This window comes from Lontra canadensis, unplaced genomic scaffold (genome assembly GCF_010015895.1).
Source record: "Lontra canadensis isolate GAN:19392208 unplaced genomic scaffold, GSC_riverotter_1.0 scaffold13, whole genome shotgun sequence".
Taxonomy (NCBI): Eukaryota; Metazoa; Chordata; class Mammalia; order Carnivora; family Mustelidae; genus Lontra; species Lontra canadensis.
In genome coordinates, this window is record NW_022631007.1 from 21,328,033 (window position 1) to 21,342,399 (window position 14,367).

The following is a 14,367-nucleotide window of genomic DNA, read 5'->3' on the forward strand; positions in this document are numbered from 1 at the left end:
AATAACCAAATTTGGTCTGAATCCACGTAACATCTAAATTTTTTAGTATTTTTAAATAAAGAACTGACAAAATATTTCTAATGGAGGGTCTTGAGATCTGCTCTGGGGATAATTAAGAACAGGATAATGTGTGGTTTACATCTAGATTATTCATAAAGGGATTCTTTGAATATTCTCAAATGTTCCTGAAAAGTTTATTAAAGATTTGGTGTGTATTTTTTTATGATCTATTTCCAAATACTTTGCATTGCTTTAAAAGTACTTGCATAATCCTGAATAAATTTTAGCAAAGCTCTTATACAATTTATTTTTATTGGACTCCAAATGAATGAGTTTTTACTCTATCAAGGTATTATATCAATTCATATGAAAATAAAAATTTATAGAAAGTAATTAAGTAAGTAGCTAAGTAACTAAAATCCTACCATTTAATCTATAATTCTTCCTGGTTTTCCTATTTTACCAGATTTTTTCTTTGTGAAAATTATATTAAAAAATTGTATTCTTTTAAAAACATGGAGCCTTTTTAAAAATATAGTGACATTTTAGTATGTCAAGGCTTTTTTTTCTTGAGAAAATCCAAATAAAAAGCAGTTTCCAAGTTCATAAGAATGATACCAATGACAGTTCCAACTACTTCACGATTTAAAACAAAGAGTTTTCTTCTTTGCAGCAACTATATTGAATTTCTAAAGATTTTAAAGTGAAGTAATATGAGGAAGTCATTGGCACTTGTGCTGTTGGGAAATATTTTTATATTACAATTTATTTATTTCCTAATACAGCTCACAGCCTCGCATACCATGTAGAGATTTTTAAAATATAGAGAAGAAAAGTTTTCTACTTTCAAATTATACTTACATCACTAGCAATATTCCTTGAACTTTTTGCAGCAACAATTGGAATAGCATCTGGTCTCAAATCATAGCCCTTAGCAAGAGTCTTCTTCCAGTCTGCTTTATAATGAGACTTGAAAAAAGGAAAGAGTATCTTATTATTTTATTATTCTACTTGAAAACATTTCTATATTTTCAAGTTTTTTCTAAACAGAGAATACTTTAATTTTCTTTTACTTTTTGTGATGAAACAATTAATACTCATAGAAAGGTATGAAAACTAAAATAAGAAATTCAGTACCACCCAGATTTAATTACTCTAATGTTTAAATATTACTTAGGAAAGCAGGGAAAGTTTTTAAGTAAAACAAAAGCATAGAAATGAGTATAAAAATGTTTATTTGGAGATAAAAGAGAGCCTAAAATGATAGGAAAAATGACTATGTCATCTTTTAAGAAATGAATGATTTTATCCAGGTTTGATTATGTTTTTAAATTAGAATTTACCAACTTTTTTTTAAAGCAAAAAGTAAAAACTCATAATAGTGAATTTAAAGATCACCACCAATTATGTACTAGACTACCCAAGAGGCTCGTTACATGCAAAAAAACAGTTTCTCAAGAAAATTACAATAAACTTTCATATAAGTTTTAATAACTGAAACGATTATAAAGCAATATTTGTCCTTATTACAGACTGTTCACTACTGTACTTTCCAATCCTGTGTATCTCATTTTGTTTCACTTTTTAAAAAAGTGCAATATCACCTACTAGATTAATTTTAAAACCCACTAATGAGTCATAGTCCACAGTTTGGAATAGGCTGTATCAAATGAAAGTTGATGGTGACTTCTAGTCCCATGTTCCATGATAATGGGCCAGTCTTTAGACCGTTGATGCAAAAACCGGCCTGCACATGGAGGGCAAGACGAAACTGAACAAAGAGGGAGCCCACAGATTGGTAGGCTTTAATAAACAAGAGAACTTACATACAAGGCTTGTCTTGGGCAGCCACAAGACAAGCTCTCCTCATCTGCCCACCACAATCTCAGAAGTTTATACAGAGGCCTTAACTGAGTTTAGTCACGTCTACCATTCAGATGATCTCAACAGCATACTGCTCTAGCAAGGCTGCGTCCCTGAAGATGGTTCCCACTGTGGGAACGGTGGGCAGAGTGTGCATCCCAAGGGCCGTGGAAGGGGTGAGGAGCCTCTCCTGGGTCTAGCTCACAGGTTAACCAGCGGTCATGTCTTCTCAACGACCTCCTCGAACAGAGACTCAAAAGATCCACACCCAGTTTGCTGCCCTTAAAATTATCGCTGCTAGAGTTATACAGAACTGGAAAGAAGAGGCCCGTGTTAGCAATATTAGATGGGTACCAGCCCAAATACTCACATCACTTATGTTGAGGGCATTGACCTTGGCCTGAATAAACTGAGGCAGTTCAGGGTCCATAGTGTACTTGTGCTTCAGTTTCTCCCCCTCCACTTTGTAGTTCAACTAAAACAAAGGAGGCAGAATGCAAGTGTTATTAGCTGACATAATGTCAGTTTTATCAATACACACACCTTCAAAAAGGAAGGTTATCATTTGTGTTTTTCCATATTCAAGCCATAGATCTATAGTACTATATGGCAGGGTGTTAGCAGACATATCCACCTGCTCATTCCACCGGTATTTATTGGACAGCTCTATGGGCCAGCTAGGGAGATAGGTTTCTGCCTGTAAAGTGTTGACAAAGGCAGACATGGCCTCTTAAAGTTTACAGTACAGTCGAGGAGACAGAAAATAAAAATATAAACTATAAGATAGAGCTAGAATGTGTGATGTGTTGTAAATGGAACAACTTCAGGAAAGAAACAAGGGTAGTCAGCAAAGACTCTCTAAGGAGATAGCCTTTATGCCCAGCCTTGAAGAGAAGGGAGGGGTCCAGGCCGAAGCAGAGCACTTGGGGCCCCAAGTCTGGAAAGGGCAAGGCCAGCATGAGTGACGGAACGCAGCTTGTGTCACGGGGCTGAAGTGTGCTGAAGAGGAGAATTAGGACAGGGAGCAGGGCCACAGAGCCGAGGGTCTTTTCAGCCACGGTAACAAGTTTAGCTTTTAAGTTCACGGAGAAGTTACTAAGAGGTTTTAAGAGAGCTGTGATTCATGTTTTAAGATAGTTCTTCCAGTTGTCACAGGAGACCCCAGGCAGGGAGGCCAGATACCAGCTTACTACAGTTGTCCCCATGAGAGACAGGGAAGCCCTAACCAACTGCCGCAGCTTAATGACATGCAAGTGCCCCACGGGATGCTGGGAGAGACCGAGGTGCCCTGATGCCGGGACCACGCAGGGAGGCACCAGTAATGACATTCAGGTTTCTGGCAGGAGTCACTGGGTAGATGTTGATGGCGTTTGTTGGGATGGGGTAGACAATGGGTGAATATTCCATGCTCCTAGCTAACTGGAAAACCACAGCGAGAACAAAAGAAATAAAAAGAGTCTCCATATTCATTACTACTACAATAGAGCTCATCTCAAAATACCCGTGGTAATGTGACAACAGAGACGGGCCTGAGAAAGAAAATCCATGGATAATTCTCAAATCTGAGCCAAGCACCTTCCAATATCTGGGGCTCAAAACACACAACCTCTTCTTTTCTTTGCTTTTTACCTCCTGCTCTCTTTCTGGTGGAGGTATTTTAGTGGAACTCTGAAATTACCCAATGAGGGAAAGCACTGAGCATTGTAATTAGGCTCTGGCTAAGAATAAGGGTCCAGATAGACCTGGGCTCTGGAATGAGGCTCAGCTGACTCTGAAAGTAAACTTCCCTCCTCCCCAGAGGCTCCTCTCTGGCTTGCCTTTCAGAACATCGAGCTCTTACGCAAGAGTATTAGGACATTACGCCTTCTCCCCTTGCAGCTAGGTAGAACTGTTGCAACTCAGAGGAATGAATAGCTTGGTTTACAATTCAGATGGAATCACAGATGATAACAGTAATCATCTCATTTCATTTCATGTGTATAATAATAGGGGTCTGCTTGTAAATAGCACAGATTCTCTACATTTGGAAAATAAAGCAAATTTGGAAAATCCTCCTTCTCTCCCCACTATACTCTTTGTTCAAGTTCCGTGCTGTTTCAAAACTAAGACCTTTCTATTATATCCCTGAAAGCAGTTGATATGCTAACACAGATGCACGTTCACATGTTGAATTAAGAAAGATGGTGGAATGGGGGTTATTCATGGATAAACGCTTTTTTAAAAATTTATTTATTTGAGAGAGTGCACGCACACACTCAAGTGGGGATGGGGCACAGGGAGACGAGAAGAAAGAATCCTCAAGCCATCTCCTCGCCAAGTGCAGAGTCCAACACAGGGCCCAATCCCAGGACCCCGAGATCATGACCTAAGCCAAAATCAAGAGTCAGCTGCCTAACAGACCAAGCTGCCCAGGCGCCGCTGGATATCCGTGATAATGTGCCAACAGAGTCTGGTCTGAGAAATAAAATCCACAGATAATCCCAGGCGCCCCTGGATAAACCCTTCTGAAGGGAAACCACTTACATCGCTTAGCTGCTTTGTGTTCTGCTGAGCCAAAACCATGCCCATGGAATCGGGCACACTTGTGAACTTGATGGTATCAGGATGCTGTCGATACTTCTTCTCATTTAAAGCATCACCTGCTTTCTTGACCTTCTCAACCTCCAGAGAACCAATAGGGATCCATCCAATGCCCTTGAAGAAGTTGTTATACTCGTCTTTATACACGTTCTGTAAGAGAGTAATCTCGTATGAGGAGATAGCCGGCAGAATACTCAAAGGGTGTCTCTGAAATCTGCAATTCTGCCCAGAGGAAATGAATAGCAACCCTTCCAGCATGTTCATGTCTAAGAGGAAGACTTTTACCATGTATGCCACTGAGCTTCTTACCCAGAATTTGGTAATAAGAAAAAGTTCTGTTGTTAGAGTGCATTATACAACACAGAGGGAATCTAGGCCACATATTTCCATGGCTAATGCTAAAAAAAATTTTTGTCTCTTTTGACAATAAATTGGGCTTTCTTTTTGATTTCACCGAAAACCCCATAACTTTGAATTTCACCCATCCCGTCCGCCTAGGCTATTCGTGATCTCAGCTGGGGACAGACACCTTCATTGAGCGATAATAAATGAACACCGTATATTCCCTCACAGAGGATGATTCTTGCAGAAATCTGGTTCCTGCAGAAGGAAATGCCCTGAATATTAAACAGCCTCGCTGTGCAGCTCTCCGTGAATCACGCTGCAATCACAAAGCTTCCCCCAACAACTCGTCACATAGATTAACAAGCATCAGAGTGTGATTTTTAGTTAAAAAAAGAAAAAAAACTTTCCTGAATTCAGAAAGAAGAGAGAATACTATTTTGCATTATACATATCACCATTAGAGCAGGCCTGGCAAGAGCAGCTACTTCCTCTTGCAGAGAACCAAGGGTTTATACACTTGATGGAATGTAGTTTTATCTTTGATCCACAAGTTCATAAAGACAGTATCAATGATTACAGTAGGAGCACAGAAAGCCAGCAAAAACACAGCTCGTCTACCAGGACTCTGTTAATCTTTCAATAATGACTGTTTATTTTAAAGTACATTCTTCAAATATCTTCCTGTATTGGGAAGTCTACTAAAACAGGAAGAAATGATTATCCCTTAAGTACCAACATTTGTGTGTCTGTTAGATTATATATACTCACATCACTCTGAATCTGATTCACATTCCTGGTATGCTCGAGACTCATGGCATCAGGTAGGTACGTGTAATGGTGTATGGGCTGTTTGTAGTTGACGTTGGTGACGACATCCTGGGCCGACTTTGCAGCAGTAATGCTAACCATGTCCCCTGGGGTATGGTAGCTGGTTTTGGTGTTCTCATAGTTCTTCTTGTATTCACGATCTGACTGCATCTTTGCCACATTCATGTAATGGACCAGCTTGGGATCATCCTGGAGGCTTCTGAAACCCACATGCTTCCCCTTTGACTTCTCATAAGCTTCCTTGTATTTATACTACAAAGGCAAAATTTGGTTAGCAAAGTCCTAGGCACTGATAACATTAGGTGTAGCAAGTATATTCACATGCAAGGCAACTTAAAACATCGTCGCTTTCTGGAAGACTGTACAAGAAATGAAAAAAACAAATGCAAACGCACCCACTCCCATGTGCCCCAGAAAGTTCAGAGTGAAAACATTTATTTCCAACACTGCCGGATCACAAAGTGGTACCATGATAAATTCAGGACCAGTTTCTTTCTTTACTCTAAATCCTACAAATGCATTTGCATGTAGAATCTTACTTAAAGCAATCTGAATTTTCATGCTTAATATAAATATGACACATTCCAAATGAAAGGCCAGTACCTCTTGGTTTCCTGGGATGTGAATTTTCCCAATCCAATATGTTATTACCACCACAGTATGTTATCATACATCACAGAACATTAGAAATCATTGAGAAAATCTTCCATTTGCTGTTCCCATTGGCTGGGTGATAACGTTTGCAACAGATGCAGACGACACTCGAAAGGTCTACATGCAAGTTCACACTTAGTGTCCTTGGGGTGGGGGGTGGAAAACTACGGTGTTGTCTCAGGCTGATGGGATAAGGTTAAAACAAAACTCCACTTCTTTCTAGGTGGCATCAAATTAGATGCTGCATAGATATGTAGACCTGCAGCTGCTACAGGACGGGGCTGGCTGTGAGCTTCCCCCACTCAGTAAAAACCGCACCGTTCAGGCCCTGCAGCCCAAGGTCTCTCGCTGCTGGAACGGGCGGTGGGGTGTAGATGGAGTTAGACTGTAGGTAACAGGACAAAACCTTAATTTTTACGCAAGAGAACGCAAATCCACTTAAACTCTGCAGACACTCTGCTCCTGTCGTTTATGCACTGATTTGTAAACAAGAATTTCGCACGCAGAAGGACTATCAAGACATTTCTGGGCATGTTAGAAAAAGCTCTGCTCAAGATCTGAGGCAAAAAATAATAATAATAATAATAATGTGACACTTTAGACTTGCACTTAGTCCTTAAGCTAGAAATTTACTTCACAGTGGTGCGCAAATCTTTGAGGAACACATTTTCCACAGCATCCTAATAAGGAAAGCTGTAGAATTCTTACACCCTTAGCTCCCATGTGGTCTGTACACACAAGTAGTTTCTATCTTTTCTCCAACCGTGATTGTAGCCCCCAGAATAGTGCGCGGCAGCGAAGCCTACTGGGCACGCGTGCTTTTTGAAATTTCAGATCTTCAATGACAGGAAAAAGTATAAGTGCATTACTTTTCCTAATACAGATGACATGGACATCGATTTACATACACAAAATTATGTTCAAGAAAAATGGGCCTTTTCCCATTTGGTTTATAAAATCTTTACATTTTATCTAACACCTTTTCAATCTTTTTTTTTTTTCTTTTCAATCTTCTTAATACCATCATAATGTAGGTAGTCATTTGAACTTAAAGTGTAAGTTAGGGTGTTCTCACTGAAAATAAATGTGGGCTGTCAGGGAAACGTGTCAGTAAAGGTAATTTGGCCTATTTATCAGGGGAGAAAGCGGCTGTCAGATTTAGGACAGCTCCACCAAATGGGGTCAACTGAAAAGAATCACAGAATGCTGAAAAAGTGACAGGTTTTCAAAACAACGTTTTGTGGCGAATTTCAATGTCAGTAATTCAACATATTGTTTTCAACGTGGTATCATTTAGGCCAGCACACATTTGATTACTTTTAAAGCAGGCAATCACCCAAGATTTCACCTAAAATTTGTACTCACGTCACTGGCGATGTTTCTGGATGCTTTGGCCGCAGCGATGGGAATCGCATCCCCCAGCACATTGTTGCCCTTGGCAATTAAATCATGCCAGTCCCGTTTATAACAGACCTGCGATGTAGAAAGGAAAAGGATGTCAGCATACTGTGTATTAATCAGCTAAAGTGATTCTTAAATTGCGGGGATTGTTTTGTTCTTTTCTAGATACAAGCTAAAGGAATCTCCTACAGTCCATTCTGCTTCAGGAAGTCACATTAGCAAATGTCACACTTTGTGTAGCATGAAATTATAGGACACTGCACCAATTATTCACCCAAAGCGAAACTGGAGCGGATCTAGAGGAGTGGAATAAAGGTTCTGGAAACCATGGTGTGTGGGGACCAACTAGAGAAATGAAGTTGTCCACTCTTCCAAAAGGAAGGTCAAGGGAAGACCTGGTAGCAAGCTTCAGAAATGTCAGGTTTGTTGTAATGAAAGGATTTCGTTAATTCTCATCTTGCTGCAGGATCATCTTTCTCCACTTGTAAAACTAGGAAAACTAAATCAAAGTTTCAGAGGAATAGATGTTGGGCTCCTCATAAGGGAAAATGTTACATCCTTTTGAGTTGTCCCGCCCTTGAAAAGGCTGACTTAACGGGCAGAGGGCCCTCATCATGGGATAGGCTTCACACGAGGTGTGTGGGAAACTGACCTAAACAATTATCAAGGCCCCATCCTGTTCTGAAATTCTACTGTTGTGCCATCATGTCTGGACTTCACACCCCGTGAAAAACCCTACTCACATCACTTATATTGTAAGCATTGCATTTGGCCTGGAGAAACTGAGGAAGATCAGGACTCATAGTGTATTTATGCTTCACATCTTCCCCTTTAGCTTTGTATAAGATCTGCAACACAGAATCACAAAATTAAAATGCATTACAGATAGCAAAAAAAAAGGAAAAAGTTTTAACTGCACATTTAAAGGAGTTATTCCCTAGCACACTATTCCCCCACTATTTCTCTTGTTAACAATCGTCAAAGCAGGGGTGTCAGGGTGGCTCAGTCAGTTAAATGTCTGCCTTTGGCTCAGGTCATGATCCCAGGGTCCTAGGATTGGGCCATGCATTGGGCTCCCTGTTCAGCGGGGCAGCCTACTTCTCCCTCTCCCTCTGCCCCTCCCCCTTCTTGTGCTCAAGTGCTCTTGCTCACTCTCTCTGTCAAATAAATAAAATATTTTTTAAAAAACCACCAGAGGTATTTCCCCGTTTTTAAAGAACTCAAGCATTTTGTTATCTTTAGAAAGACCTAAAATTCTATATTAAAACAGAGAGAAAAATAGAAAACCAAGACCTTTGACTGCTAGAGATGAATGGAAAATAAGTTCAAATGTGCAACCCTAACTTGAATAAACAGAATTCACCAAAGCCAGCAAAATCTGGTCTTTGCTAGTAGAGTCAACAGTTCTTAAAGTCTTGTTTTTTTGGTTTTTGATTCCCAGAAAATGGCATTTAGAATGAGTCTTTCACTTCTGCTAAAAACTTTCCAGTTATAATTCTAACAGTTAAACCATATAATAATCTCCTCATAATATGAAGACCCTTATTTGTAAACCTAGTGTACTTAAAAGGTTTACCATTTCATATTTACCCTATTTTATCCTTTTACAGATGTCAGAAAGACATCTAGGTGCATGATATAGAACTTGTATTGTATCCTCCTCTTGGTAATAGAAAAGAAGGAAATTGCTTAATTTCTAAAGTCAACAAATACAACTGGAATCACAAGTAGCTTTCCAATGTCTCGACTATCATTGATCATGGAAGCCCTCAGGCACATTTATGTGGGATATCACACATAAACTGCTATGTATGTATCACAAAGTCTAAGGAGGCTGATACCTATTTGAATCCTCCAATACTAAAAAAAAATGTTTCTAGGCACCCAAGAGCTATATTTACTTCCTCACTGCCTTTAGAAACCATAGCTAAGCATTCACAGAATCTCATCCAGTCTACCTTCTACACATCTCCTTTGCCATTGCTACTGACTCAGCTGAACTCCAAATGAGGCTTCTGCTGGATTTCTGTAGCAGCTTTTAATCTATCTTCTTAGCTCAAATCTCTCCCCTCACCAATGCAGTCTCAGTACTCCTTGTCAGAGCTGTCTTTTAGAACACAGACCCGATAATGCAACTCCATGGATCAAGATCTTCAATACCTCCCATTACCTAGCCCACAAGGTCCAAAGTACAAGCAGGCACACAAGACCCTCAATGATCAGGTAACAATCCCAAGCCTTTCATTGTCTTTCCATTCATTACCTCTTGTCAGTCATTATGTTTTTTTCACGCCAAGAATGTACCCTTGCCTATTTGCCTGGGAAGCCCTGGTGTGTGGTTACCTTCTTGGCTTGTACTTGGCACACACCTCTCCTGTAGCATTCACCTCTTGGTATGGCAATGTTCTTGTTCTATCCATGCCTTTGTCTCATACTCTTATAACCTTGTTGTATCCTACAACTCACTAATCCCCGTCTACATCATCTTTATACCATCAGAATATGATACAATGCCGGGCACAGGGAAGGTGTTCAAAAACATTCATTCAATGAATTAATAAATGAATGCTTTCGATGTCCCTTTAATTCTTCTATACACTAAACTTTCCTTTGATCTGACTTTAGCCAGGTCATATACACTGTTCATGGACAGGCAGGCAGAAAACATACTAATCTCCCAGACTTAAATTTTTTAAAAGCTTCTATAATATTGGTGTATGTGAGTTTTGAGAAGTAAAACCACATATTCATGGAAATTATTTCCCAGTATTAGTATTTTATATATGAAAAGCAAATATAAGCAACTTAATATAGAATTGAGTGTGAAGAATTTGCTACTTTAAAGCGTTTGGAATTTGGGGCACCTGGGTGGCTCAGTGGGTTAAAGTCTCTAGCTTAGGCTCAGGTCATGATCTCAGAGTGCTGGGATCCAGCCCGCAGCAGGTTCTCTGCTCAGCAGGGAGCCTACATCCCCCCGCTCCAGCTATGCCCGCCCCGCCTGCCTCTCTGCCTACTTATGATCTCTGTCAAATAAATAAATAAAATCTTAAAAAAAAAAATAAAAGTGTCTGGAACTTAAGTCTAAATTTTGCATGTGCACGCACATGTGTAGTATGAAAGTGGATAAACATCACAAGTTTATCCAACAGAGTATTTCAAAGGCAGCTAAAAAGGAAGACATCTAAAAAATGAAAATAAATAGCAAGATAAAAGAAAAAGAAAATGGTAGTGTGCAAACTGAAAATAACTGTTGTGGTCTGTGTATTGTTTTGCTTTGTTTTGTTTTGAAGTAAGCTCCACACCCAGCATGGAATCCAATATAGGGCTTGAAATTCTCAACTCGGAGATTAAGACTTGAGATGAGATCAAGAGTCAGACACTTAACCAACTGAGCCACTCAGGGGCCCCCAAACTAAAAATAATTGTATTTATTATATTATTAAAATAACAAGTAAATATAAATATATATAACTAAAAATAATTATTTTCAATTAAATAAAGTAAAAGGAAAGTTAATGGCTCAGAAGAACAAAAATTTTGAGCTGCTATTTATTTCGTTAAAACCTCCCTCCGTTCTTCGCCCCACTCTCTTGTACTTACATCACTAACTTGCTTTGTGTTCTGTTTTGCCTGGACCATCACTGGGGAGTCCACGATGCTGGTAAATTTGAGGGTGTCTGGGTGTTGCCTGTACTTCTTTTCATTCAGGGCATCACCCGCTTTCTTAACTTTTTCTACCTCCAGACTGCCAATAGGTATCCAGCCTATGCCTTTCATCCAGGTGTTGTAGTCTTCCTTATAGGCGTTCTATAGTAAAGGGACAAAAGAGGAGTAAGGGCCTCCAGCAGTGAGTTCTCACGTAGGTTCTGACCCTGGAGTAGGGATTGTCTTGGGGAGTACGTGTCACTTACATCGCTCTGTATGTGCATCATATTTTTCGACAACTCCAGGTCCATGGCATCAGGCAGATAGGTGTAGTGATGGAGCTGATGCTTATAGTTCACATTGCTGGCAACATCCTGTGCTTTCTTGGCTGCCACAACGTCGAACATATCATGGGGTGTGTTGTATTTTGTTTTTGTCTTCTCGTAGTCTTTTTTATACTCTCGGTCTGATTGTAGCTTAGCCACATTCAAAGAGTGAACCAGTTTAGGATCATCTTGGAGACTCTGGAAGCCGACCATTTTCCCTTTGGCTTTTTCGTAATCTTTTTTGTACTGAACCTACGGGAAACCAAAGTGGGCAGATCTTAAAATGTAGTTATGAAGATTTTACTAAACAATGAGGCTGTGACCTAAAGCATTGAGCTTCCCAGAAATTACGTCAATAATCAAACAATTAGATATTCATTTGCATACAGTCTGAAATGCAGCCTGGTAAAATTAAAATGTTACAGAGAGCCCATCTGATTGACTGTCACTGCTTTGGCCACCGGAGAGAGGTTGGGGTGGGAGCACAGCCAAAAATCAAGTCTGTGACAAGGTAGAGTTCAGTTCCTTGTAGAGACAAATGAAAAGATGAACATTCTGCAGTCTTTACCAGTTATATTGTGCTGCTACAGGAGACCCCAAATAACTGCCTATGTGAGTGGGAGAAGAAGGTTAATGAGTCTTTGGATACTCAAAGGGAGACCCAGAGCCAGTTGTATGTAAACACAAATTGGTTCTGAGTAATAAAGTGAAAAGAACTAACCTTGCTTGGGGAGATCTGGGAAGAAGCATGGGAAACTGAGAAGCAGAGATGTGAAGGAAGGTTTGTGTGTATGTAGGGGTGGGGAGGAGCTGGAGGACAGCACCCACACAGAAAGGGAATGGGTAAGGAATTTTGGATGGTAGGGCTTTTATAATTCAGTTGTAATTTATTTACATCAGTGCAATGTCAACTTCACTTCAAACAATCAATGAAGTTGTGTTTGGGACTTAGGGGAACCAAAAGACAGGGCTGTGTTCCATCTCTGGATCATGCAGACCAGAAAAACAAGGGGGTCCAGGGCATGAGAGTTCGGGTGAGCTAGAGCAAAATCACGGTGGGCAAACCAGGAGCCGGAGGTGATGGAAAGACAATAAACCTTAGAATATCTGCAACAAGCAGGGGGGAGGGTACCCCACTTCCTTGAGGTCAACAGGTGGGGGCTTGAGTCAATTTGATTTGAATCTCAGAGAGGAAAGTAACTAGTTTGCAGCTGGGTTAAAGTAAGATAAGGAAAAGAAACAAAGACAGACAAAATTTCTAACTTTCATGGAACCTAACAACTGCTATGAACCTTAGGGTCAATTCATCCATCTCTGGAAGCAATGAAGTAAAAAAAAAAAAAAAAAAAAAAAAAGGGGAAAGAGGGAATTCATATAAATTAAGCAAGTTTGGAGTCGAAATCTTACTAGCAGGAGTCTATTAAGACTTAAATAGTGAGTGACTTGTTTATTTCTACAAAAGGAATAATGTGAATTTGTGCAGAAATACGGAGGAGACCTTTAATTTTGGGCGCCTCAACAAAATGAGGTCAGTAAAGGTTCCACAAATCCTTACCCCCAGGAAAATTCAGATCTGGTTAGGGAATTTTCCTTTCTAAATAGTTTTCAGCAGGACTCACTTCCAGCTGGGGACAGCAGATGTGATGACTTCTGGACAACAGGTCTACCCCTGCCCACATGTTCTAGTTACACACCGGCAACCATCGGAAGGACTTACGTCACTTGCCGCCTGTCTGGCAGCTTTGGCAGCTCTGATGGGAATTGCGTCTGACCTCAGGTCATATCCCTTCTTGCTCAAATCTTTCAAGTCTGTTTTGTACATATTCTGAAAGAAAAAAGTCATCTGAATATAACCGAGGCCCATTTGGAAAAGGCTTCACACACAATCAGTAGCCGAGCTCATGGACACACCTCACTGATATTGTAGGCATTAACTTTAGCCTGGATGAACTGGGGCAGGTCCGCTGGCAAGCTGTATTTGTGAAGAATTTCTTCTCCTTTGGCTTTGTAGGCAACCTGAAAGATGAAAAGAAATGCATGAACCAAGTAGGGGAAAGGATTTAAAGACACAGGAAAATAATCTCAGAATAGATCACATGGCAGAGCGGTGCTTTTCATGAAAGACGTTCTCTGGGTCATTCCCACATTCACCTGCAAAGATCTGTAGGCCTTCAAGGTCTCATATGCAACGCTCAGGATCTTAACCTCGTGCCAGTTCAGCTTTGGCCAAGGTCCCTCGGTATGCGCTAGGAAGCTCTGAACTCCAGTAAGAGCACCTCACAAAAGTTAGCCCAGGGAGATGACCTGATAAAGATGTTAACCTGCAGACACTTTCCTGAGCACAGAGAAGGCTGATTGGGTGGGATACGCAAACCATCTGTGGGTGACAGACAGGACCTATGGTGGTTTTTACTCTACGTGATTCATGTCTTAGCTCTTACAGTGTAACTCCTCTGTAAGGTGTGTTATCTGTATTCATTTTCCTGGTCTTTCCTAGAAATGGGCTTGTAGTGTTTCTTGTCATCAGGAGAAGCCCCTGACCTCCTCCTTGGGAAGCGACATTAAATGGCTGAAAGGATAGTCAGCACAGCATACGTAATACTCAAAAGACTGGAATGAGGTGTGTTTACTAACGAGCCGCTGGGAGAGGTACACAGTTGCTCATGTAACTGGGTCTCTTCAGACTGCGTAAGAACTGCAGGTAATCAGCATGTTTAGAATACAG

At 40.4% G+C, this 14,367-nt stretch overlaps 1 protein-coding gene across 32 annotated transcripts in view; it reads right to left on the minus strand.

Annotated features, from left to right (window-relative positions):
• NEB (nebulin) overlaps nucleotides 1-14,367 on the minus strand; it is a 202,116-nt gene that overhangs the window by 147,159 nt on the left and 40,590 nt on the right. For all 32 annotated transcript variants that reach the window (XM_032857789.1, XM_032857787.1, XM_032857780.1 and 29 more), the window contains exons 24-33: nucleotides 13,554-13,658; nucleotides 13,360-13,467; nucleotides 11,583-11,894; nucleotides 11,272-11,478; nucleotides 8,415-8,519; nucleotides 7,636-7,743; nucleotides 5,557-5,868; nucleotides 4,387-4,593; nucleotides 2,234-2,338; nucleotides 862-969 (exon numbers count right to left, since the gene is read on the minus strand). In XM_032857789.1, coding sequence (XP_032713680.1) covers nucleotides 862-969; nucleotides 2,234-2,338; nucleotides 4,387-4,593; nucleotides 5,557-5,868; nucleotides 7,636-7,743; nucleotides 8,415-8,519; nucleotides 11,272-11,478; nucleotides 11,583-11,894; nucleotides 13,360-13,467; nucleotides 13,554-13,658 — 1,677 coding nt within the window. The remainder of the gene's footprint in view (nucleotides 1-861; nucleotides 970-2,233; nucleotides 2,339-4,386; nucleotides 4,594-5,556; nucleotides 5,869-7,635; nucleotides 7,744-8,414; nucleotides 8,520-11,271; nucleotides 11,479-11,582; nucleotides 11,895-13,359; nucleotides 13,468-13,553; nucleotides 13,659-14,367) is intronic.